The sequence below is a fragment of the Hippoglossus stenolepis genome, chromosome 13, assembly GCF_022539355.2.
Source record: "Hippoglossus stenolepis isolate QCI-W04-F060 chromosome 13, HSTE1.2, whole genome shotgun sequence".
In the NCBI taxonomy this organism is placed as follows: Eukaryota; Metazoa; Chordata; class Actinopteri; order Pleuronectiformes; family Pleuronectidae; genus Hippoglossus; species Hippoglossus stenolepis.
In genome coordinates this window covers 10,464,406-10,474,315 of record NC_061495.1, presented here as the reverse complement: position 1 = coordinate 10,474,315, position 9,910 = coordinate 10,464,406, and the positions used below count along the sequence as shown (strand labels likewise).

The 9,910-nt window shown below is 39.7% G+C and overlaps 1 protein-coding gene across 3 annotated transcripts; it reads right to left on the bottom strand.

The window, feature by feature from the left end:
• Positions 1 to 148: 148 nt before the first annotated feature.
• Positions 149 to 9,650, bottom strand: dnajb2 (DnaJ heat shock protein family (Hsp40) member B2). Of its 3 annotated transcripts, XM_035174050.2 has the most exons (11): positions 9,404 to 9,647; positions 7,604 to 7,696; positions 6,999 to 7,108; positions 6,703 to 6,756; positions 6,316 to 6,426; positions 5,659 to 5,733; positions 5,444 to 5,576; positions 5,007 to 5,077; positions 4,378 to 4,668; positions 691 to 755; positions 149 to 554 (listed from the first exon to the last, which is right to left on the bottom strand). In XM_035174050.2, the coding sequence occupies exons 2-10, from the start codon at positions 7,666 to 7,668 to the stop codon at positions 727 to 729; spliced, it is 939 nt and encodes a 312-aa protein (XP_035029941.1). In that variant the 5' UTR covers positions 7,669 to 7,696; positions 9,404 to 9,647; the 3' UTR covers positions 149 to 554; positions 691 to 726. The 3 variants fall into 3 exon arrangements, with proteins under 3 accessions (XP_035029941.1, XP_035029940.1, XP_035029939.1); XM_035174049.2 differs by lacking the exons at positions 149 to 554; positions 691 to 755 and having other exon boundaries at positions 1,201 to 4,668; positions 9,288 to 9,650; XM_035174048.2 differs by lacking the exons at positions 149 to 554; positions 691 to 755 and having other exon boundaries at positions 1,201 to 4,668; positions 9,404 to 9,649.
• Between the last annotated feature and the right edge of the window lie 260 nt (positions 9,651 to 9,910).

Sequence of the window (9,910 nt, the reverse complement as noted above, 5' to 3'; positions counted from 1 at the left end):
TTCCTCTTGTAAAACTGGTAAAAAAAATTCTACTACAGTATTCTCAAGAGGATTTTTTTAAATGTAAAAATGTATTTCTTCTGTGGAATTTTATTCTCAATTTAATATTAACCGTGAAGTTTAATGAAGATAAACTACCACAGACTGATTTGGTTCAATAAGCAGGAAATGGTTTATTTGTCAAGCAGAGACAATTGTTTTTACAGTAGTCATTTCATACCTAAAGAAGCATAATGCATTCACTTGAGAAAAAAGAAGAAGTTTGTCTTATTTTTCTGAAATAAGTTCATTATCTTTATTATTATAATAGTTAATTTTTTCATGAAAACACGAGTTGTAGTTCCAAGATAATAAACTGTAAATGTTAGAATATTCCTTAAACTTCAAAATGCTAAGTTTCCAGTCGTTTGCTCCACACACACTGACACGCACTCACACAAGCATTATTAACATATAAATAAAAATGTTCATCTTTTTTTTAAGTGTCATTCAGCAGGTAGAAGCCATGGTGGGCTGAGAGGGAGAAGTGCATCACGGGGGAACTGACCTTTGACCTGTAAGAACAGATGCACATGGACATGTTACACTTCATCAGTGATGTAAAAATCATCTTACTGAATCAGGTGAAACAGAGATGTGGGGGAATATGAACAACTTTCAGGATGCTACAGTTTCACACTGGTTCTTTACCTGTGTTAGGGCACAGAGCAGCACGAGCCAATCAGGTTAGCTTGTGAAAGCCTCGAAGTCTGAATCTGAAACAGGAAGTAGGAAGTGTTAGACAAAAACACTAATTTTTGCTAAAGTCCTGTTTAGATTTTACAAGATATTGAAGCTTGGAAATCCAGGGAGAGGAGAACAAATGGCTTCAGATGAGAAACGGGCAGGTTTGTGATTATGCCACATACATGGACAGGGCTTAAGTGGGCAAATGATAGACACATTGGTTTAGATTAGTGATATTTAATGTAAGCATAATTAATATGTTCTGTCATATGTATTCATTTGAAATGGCTCATTTATGTATACTGTGTTATGGAGGTCCAGAGAACCAGGGGAATCAGCTCGTTATTATACAGTAAATGTTTTGTCATTTTGTGTTATTCATTAGTCGCTGGTGTAAAGCGTGAATTCTGTGTAAAGTAGTGAAAAAAGTGTGACTGTTACTTTCATATTTTGAAAAAAATCAAATATCCCAACTTTTGGCTGAATCTTTATTTGTAATTTCTCTTTTTAACAATTGGAAAATAAAAATAACAACAATAAAAACTTCAATGTAGCACAAAGATTACAGTTTAATATATTTCTATATAAGAAAGCCCATTTGCCTTGTGCCTCTTCCTATTTCCCTCTCCACATGTCATCATAAGGCAAGGATACACAGATTCACAGATTAGTCCGAATAATCTGAATTCGTTAAAACCGATGACGTAATCTCACAGCTGTGTTTAAGTTTTGTCATGGACGATAAATTCATCCTTAAAAGTGAAAGCAAAAACCCATGCAGGCACTCGTGAAAAATATAAGACTGCCACACAACACAACAAAAACACACACACACACACGCACACGCACACAGCTCTGGAGTTCATTTACAGTAATACTTGGATGTTGAGTTCCAGCACAAAGAAGAAGAAGTCAGGCGATAACCCAACTGAGCAGTAGCTACAGCTAAAGCAGTTCTAAACAAAACACTGTTCACAATGTTCATTCATTTGAAAAAACAGTACCGGGTTTATCAATTGAAATGGAACAGTATATTCATGATTAGGTTTTTTAGAATGAGCCCTTGATTTCTACACAGGCAGCAAATCCTCTTGCACAGAGTCCGCCATGTTGCACTGCTATATTTCTACAGTAGCTCAGAGCAGACAGACCAAACACCGGCTCCAGAGAGGGCCTTTAATGGTTTTATGTTTCCTAAAGGTCATTAGGTTCTCTTTGATAATATACAGGGGAGCAGGTGTAAGTAGGTTGTAACCTCATATGCAACCTCACCATTAGGTGCCACTAAATCCAGGTCTGTCATTTTGGTGGATTTACCAGTAATGCGTTCCTATCTCAGGTAAAAGCCACAAATGTCATCATCACAAATCAGTTTGTGTGGAAGGAAGGTTTAGGAGTTGTCCTGGAGGACGGCAGACTATAATTTACACAGCTCAACTGGAGCAGATAGAGTTTTAGTATTTTTCTAAGGAGCACTTAATCCTAGACATTAGACTAGAAGTATTTTGTTGATCAAGCTATTTTTTTTACTTGTGCACATCTTTAACCGTTACATTTCATTACTCTTCATCCACATTTCTTCCTCAGAACACCCCAAAACACTGATGCAGAGTTTTGCCATGTTCGTCTGTGGGAGGAAATATTGTCTTGAATCTACAGATACAAAACAACATGCACTTTGTTGAGTGAAGTGCATTTACTTGGCTTAAAATACATTTTCATTTTCTGGCAACGTTTGCAGTGATAATCTAAGCATTGTTAACAGATGGTTACGTTGGTAGCCCAGGTTCTCTGAGTGGAGAGACGATCACTCCAGCCTACATATTCCATATGTATGGGGACTGACCCCGACAGGGGCAGCTGACGATTATTACTCTTTAAGACACATCATCTGTGGTGGCCACGCACTGATTAGCCACAGTGGGCTTTAGAAGCACCACTCGTGGAGAGATAGTCTTGACACGATAGAGAACAAGTAGTTCAAATGATTAAAGGCACCAAAGAGATATAAATATTAGGTTTTTTTCATGATTTTTCATGAATTCAGTCATAATGCCGTACACATTCCACATTGTGCTATGCCTTCATAAAGGGCTGCAAACTACAATCTGACCATATGTAGTGATGATATCATACTCAAATATAATGTTTCAAGAGCTCCTCACTATTTTTTCTAACTATACAAAAAATATAAAAGCTGGGCTACCTGTTAAGGTTTATTTGAATTTGGCAAAGTGTGTGAGTTTGTGCGTCACCTAAAATGTACCATATTGTAAAAGGTGACATTTCTTCATGTCTATTTTGATTATAAAGCAGAATATAGGTCCTGTACAAATACTGTGAAAGTATGAAAACACAGATTCCATGGAGAAAATTCGGAAACTATGCCTCAAAATTAGCCTTCAGGAGTTAACATCTTCTATATATAATATTACATCTCTATTAAACTCTTAGTGTTTTTCTAAAGATTATTTAACTTTTTAATCTTTTTAATGCAACTTTTCATGAGCATTACTTTCAGCTTGCTCGTGAAATTTTCCCCTTTTGTCCAACATTTTATGTCGCTGGTGATAACCAGCACCTGGAGTCAGAACTGGAGTCAGAAAAGGATACATGGACCACGTTGGCACTAGCAGATGATCCAGGGGTTTGGATAACTCCTCATCAAATCTAGCCAGAGCACTCAAGTCTGAATTTATCTCTGACTTTAAGCTGACTGACTGACCATGGCAATTTGAATCTACCTATGAATTTTACCATGCTACATGGGTAGGCTACTACAGCTTGGTAAAGAAGATTTTTGGTGCATAAAAACCACAAATATATGTCCTTAGATGTCATAACATTGGATCTAACACTGGGAGAAGTGTTTTATGGTCAGATAAAGATCAGTTGAAGGCTGACAATCACCAGAGAAAGTTACGTAGCCTACTTTCAATTTCAATCAGTTGGGAGTGCCTCAGTTCTGATACATTCCTTTGCCAAAGTGTCTGAATGAGTAAATCATAACCCAAACCCTCTTATTCCCACTCATTTCTGTTGGCAATATGTAAATAATTGGCTAATTGACGTATTTCAGGAACAATCCTCTGTGTTGCTTAACAAACTATTAAACCGTTGCTTTGTTTTGGCACACTATATGGAATTGTCTGGGTTGAATATTAACAAAAGAAAAAGAAACAGCAGTAAACAACAGGCCCTGTCAGAGCTGACTCACATCGTCTCCTTCAGAGGTGACTAGAGGTCATCAGCCACTGCCTTGAATTTAGATTCTGCCAATCACATTATAGTAGAGTTTGGCTGCAGGCGCAACACTGAGATAAGTGTAAAGAATCCCAAACACATATACACTGTTTTAGCACACAATACAGCCACACTTTTTTTTCTTTTTCACATTGCCGTCACTATTTTTTGGGGCAGGTTCATGGGCTTCTTCACTGCACTGGCTGAGCGGCGTAGTTTCGGCAGTTGAGGGGGACTCAGGAGAGGATACTGGTTCCCTGGTTTCCTTTCCCTCCCTTTCCCATCTATCTTCAAACACTGTGCCTACTTTAACCTGCCCATCTTCATCTTTCTCCTTTGTCACAACCTTTATATTACTGGACACATGTACCTTTTTTGTCTTAAAAACTCCACCCCCGCCCCCAGCACCTGATATGAAGTCAGAAGGAGCTGCTCTCTGCTTTGCTTCCAATTCTGACAGGCTGTATGCCAAAGCCATCTGCAGGTCTTCGTCAGCCTCGGTAGCTCCCACAGTCCCTGCTAAATTGTAGAAAGGGGCGGAGCTGAATGACCGATGTGTGGCCTCCGGCTGACGGCTGGGACAGGGTCTGTCGGACTTGGCAGGCGATCTGCTCGGGAGTTTTGCCTTCTGAGGGGAGGGATGGGACTTTCCCTGTCGTCGGCTTAGCTCTAAAGCAAGAGCCATTTCATCTTTCAGGCCTGGGAACAACACACACAACAATACAGGTGTGTATGAGGTGTGCTGATGTAGCATAATATGCACACACATACAGAAATATACAACTAAGAGGGGTTACATAATGAAGTGCTGCCATCATACCACAAATTTAACATCATTACCAATATCTTAAATCTCTGCTACTTACTAGTAATACCACTTTCTACTAATAATATAGTTCCTGTATTTGAAAGCTTTGATATGGGTGTTCTACAAATGAAACCAGACACACAAATGAATTTGCTTCACACAAATATAAGTGTAATTTCTATTTGTCCTCTAATTTCCCAATCACTAATGTCAGAATATGTGGTCTTACCATTAATTAGGACACTCTTTAACACCCCATCCTCCTCAATTTCTACTCTCTCCTGCCCATTTTCCTTTATCCTGTAAGGAAGACAAATACACAGATACACGGTGGTAGTGAAATACCTCCATCTTTCTTTTGTGTGTGTGTGTGTCATGGTGTCTAGCACTTGCTCTTATCAACCATAAACACATATTCCATCCTGTAAAAGCCACCTACAATGTTTATTACCAGTATAGGTTTGTAGACAACCCTAACTCCTGATGTCTGTAGTTCATAAATATAGAACAGTCGGTCGAATAAAATTAATTTATAAAATTTTTGTTAAATCAATATAATTTATTAAAAATGTTATAAAAGTGCTGGAAAATATGTATAAAAATGGCAAGTTCAACAGTTTGTCTTAAAAGTACAATATTGGTGTTCATAGGAAAGACATTACATACTTCTTGGTAGTGGTGCTCTTTCCATTTATGATGCGAGTGGAGGTAGAGACTGATCTGAAGTTGCTCATCCCTCCACCCATGCTGTCCATCCCATCCATGCCCCCCAACGAAGAGGAGAACGAGGTGAAGTCAACTGGAGAAGGACAGAGGATCAGCAAAGAGAAACAAGGGAAGACACTGATTCATTTGACTGTCAGTACTGAAAGTATGTTTACCTTTGGTTGAAGGGAAAGAGAAGAATCGACTGGGGCCGAGACGAGAGGATGAGCCTCCAAACGATGAGAAGTCATCTGAATGAGAGAAACTTGTCTGTTACTGAACATGTAATATTTCAGCTTTTTTTTTTTTTATTGAAACTTTAGTCAAGCAGTGGGATATATTCTCTTTCGAGAAACTTTAATTATTATTGAACGACAGGTGATTCGAGAATGCTGATTTTCAAAGTAGGATTAACAGTTGTCCTGTTGTTGCACAAATTCAGTTTAAATATTTAGTTTACAGCTTTAATTTCGGATCTTTTAACACATGAAAAGGAAAAAAGTAGCTTGCAACTGCAAACTGTAATTTGCTTACAATCTCTTCTAACTACTTAATGTAACCCTTCCACTCTGACCATTCAGACACGAAGCATCAGTTAATAGCAAAGTTGCCTGTTCCATTACGTTATATTATTTTGTAATAAATATACAAATGTCAAATATATTGTAATCTGCATGAGAAAATAATTATTTTCATTTTCATTTTCAGACAATATATCACCCCACCTACTGTAAACAGTAAGAAATTAAATTGAGTAGAATGAATAGAATTTAAGACATCAAGCCTGGAAAGACTAAGTGCTAATAGAGGCCTGTATATTGTGCATGACTTACCAAAAAAGGCAAAAGGATCCTGGCCAGCAAAGAATTCTCGGAATACCTCATCTGGGCTACGGAATGTGTGGGTGAATGGGAAATCTGACGAAAAGTCCGAGCTGGAGGGACCTGAGAGATGAAGTTGTCAGGCGGATGAAGAAGGAAGAGAAAGAGTAGAGGGAGAAGATTGGATTGAGGAGTAAGATGAGGGAATAGTGAGGAGAGGAAAGAGAAGGATAAGAGCAGAAAAAAGTAGAATGAGAAAAACAAAGAGCAAACAAACTATCAGTCCTCAAATTTAGCTTTTATAAGTTTTTTGCCTTCATGTGTCTTTGGGTTGTAAGAAACTATTACGATAATGGATGCAACAATATCGCAGAACCACAACAACAGGTTTTTGTTTACCTGTGTGTCCCATTCTGTTGTTTCCAAATCCGTCATACTCAGCTCGTTTACTCTCTGTGACAAAGGAAAGAAGTCCAGTTTAATGATAGAATCAAAACCCTATCAATTAATACAAATACAAACACCCGACACACGCATTAAATTAACTAACATGTTATATATTTACTTTAAGGCTTAGATTTATTACTCACTGCATCAATACAGATCAACCGCTCAGCCAACATCACAGAATTGTGACTCTCTCTCTCACACACACACACACTCACACACACACACACACACACACACACACTTACTGTCAGACAGGACTTCATAGGCCTCAGCAACTTCTTTGAACTTCTTCTCTGCTTCCTCCTTGTTGTCGGGATTTTTGTCAGGATGCCATTTCAGAGCCTGTTTCCTGTACCTACAGTCAACACAAACAGAGACATAGCTACACACTCATATCCAAGTAAACAAATACAATGATATGCACGAAACATGACACCATTCCATTTCCATTTACCAATCTATATTTATGACAAATATAGATTGGTGGTTCTCAAACCTCTAATTATGGTTATAAACTGGTTTAGTTACAATATATACTGAGGTGGTGTATTTCTGACATTGTGTCCTTTTTTGCAAATACTTTCATGTTTTAAAACAAGACTTTTTTAAAATGTTACCTTCAGTTCCTAACAGCTACAGACATGGAACTAAGAAACCGCTGCTTTTGAAGAAGCCACAATTTTAAAAGGCTTAAAAGTTACACTGCAAATTTATTCTCAGAATAATTTTTGGGTTGTATTGTTAATGTTGGGTCATGCTTTCTTTATATTGTCTATCCAAATGAAATATTGTTTTCTTGTATGTGACAATGATTCCATGGGCATCCTTCAGCCACTCTCAGTATACTCACGCCTTCTTGATGTCGTCCGGAGAGGCTGTTTTGGACACTCCCAGGACATTATAGTAATCCACCATGTTGCCTCCTGTCACTCCTCAGCCCTCTCTGAAATCAAAATATAAAACAGTTTCCTTTCGAGTAACACATTGAACCAGCTCTGATGTTACATACATATTCTGTTAAGGATGCCAGTTTCTGTCTGTAGCCGTGCACTGGCAAAACCCCGTCAGATTGACAACTCCGTCACCGTTGGCTTTGCTGCATTTGTTAGATTAGGACAACTTTTCTTAAATCTCGTTAAATGACATCCTGCACTTCTCAGCGTACTCACCCAACCCCGAGCAAAGAGCTGGCAGATAACCTGAAAACACCTGTGAGCCTGGATACATTTGCATCTGGGTGAGTGTCTTCTGCTGCCTTAACTTGACTAGACAAGAACTGCTCTGTTTGCTAATTACTTCTTTTATGTAAAACTTGCTGAGTAAACTTGACTCAATTTTATTCTCAAGCGTTTTTTTTTGTAAGAGTCATCATGAGTCATCCTGCATCCTGAAAGCTAGAGGTAAAGAACTGTTGACTGACATACTGATTTAGGCTGGAATCAATACTGGAATCCAAGTCTCACATGTACGGATTGATCTTAACTTTCAAATGTTAATTTTTAACAAATGAATTGACACAGAGGTTTACTGGTGATTTATCTGAGACCCTGAAAACAAAAGATTCACAACAACACCTCTTCCTATTATGTCCAGCCCTCTCTTATTTGGTTTTAACCTTTTACTTAATTTGTTCCTGTCTTTGCCTCTAAATCTGATTAGAAGCTTTATTTTGAACTATTCTTGTATTTACCTTCGACGTATTGTCAGGTGTCTGTGCCTCTGAATTGATTTTAATGTTTGATAATACTTTACCTATTCTTGTGTTTATATATGATGTACTGTAAGGTGTCTCTGGCTCTGTATCTTATTATAACCTGAGTTTACTTTGGAATTTTGTTTATTTACATAACATGAATTGATGGATGTACCTTTGAATGGATTTTAACATTTGGTTTCACTTTGATTATCTTGTGTTTCTAAATGCTGCACTGTCCTTGGATGGTAAGAAGGATGAAGGCATGATGTAGAGTATGGTAATAGCTATTTTGATAATATATTATGAGACAAATGGATTTCTTATTGGATGAGATGTTTCCTGTTCATTTGATACAAGATGAATTAAATATTGATTGACTATCTTTATCCTACACAGTAAATCAGCAACAGATGAGCACTCATAGATGAATATATCAAGGACAGACAGATAGACAGACAGACAGACAGATAGATACTTAAATAGACAGACAGACAGACAGACAGAAGAATAGAGAGACAGACGACACTTTGTGAAAGTGAAAGTACCAAGCACCCTTGATGACAGCATCTCCCATCACCATGCTGGCAACCTCCCACCAGTCTCCCCAGTGGGCAGCCACAGGTTCGGGGAGTTGAAGGGTGTTTCCAAACTGCAGTTAAACTAATCGTCCCTCCCCGTGCTGCCCCGTGGACCAGACGTGCTCTCATACACCCGTTATTACCACGTTATTTCTGGCTTCACGGAATCTGACAACTGCCTCGGTCCTGTCAGTGGGCCTACGCGAACCTAGCGGCTCCATCCACAGGGCGGGGAAGGGACAGGTGCTGGCTGTACTCACGTTGAAGGCAACATGGCTGTTCTCTTGCTGTGACTGTTCCTAATGAAGGTGAAGTTCGCGGCGGTGGCGGCTGTACGCGCCGTGTCGTGCTGTTGGCGGAGCTGCTGTGGACGTACCGTGTGTTAGCAGCGAGGGAGTGTAGCCGCGGGTCCAGCTGGGTTGGAGGGACGGTGAGTGAGCGGCTCCTCTGGGATTCACTCCCCGCGTCTGTCCTCCGTGACGAGCCGTATACACACACGCGCACACACACGCGCGCACACACACAACACACACTCCTCCTTTCTCGTCTCCGCCCTGACACCAGTCCGGAGCCGCTGTGAGTCTCTGCGGCCTCACCCCAGCCCCCCCCCCACGGTGCCCCCGCCGGGTGTAGCCGACCGGACCGCTCCGCCCTGTTAACCCCCCCTCCGCGTCCAGCTCTTCAACAGCTGCACGTCCTACTCACCATCCGCCGGGAGGGGAATAGAGCCACTTTCTGGAACATGTCTGGTGACGTCACAAGTCCCCCCCCCCCAGCTGTCCGGCTGTTGCTGTGAGATATATAAATAATAACGATTCAGTGGCTTCTTGGTTTCACATTCAAAATGAAAGTTGTTAACGGATAAATACATTTGAACTGAACT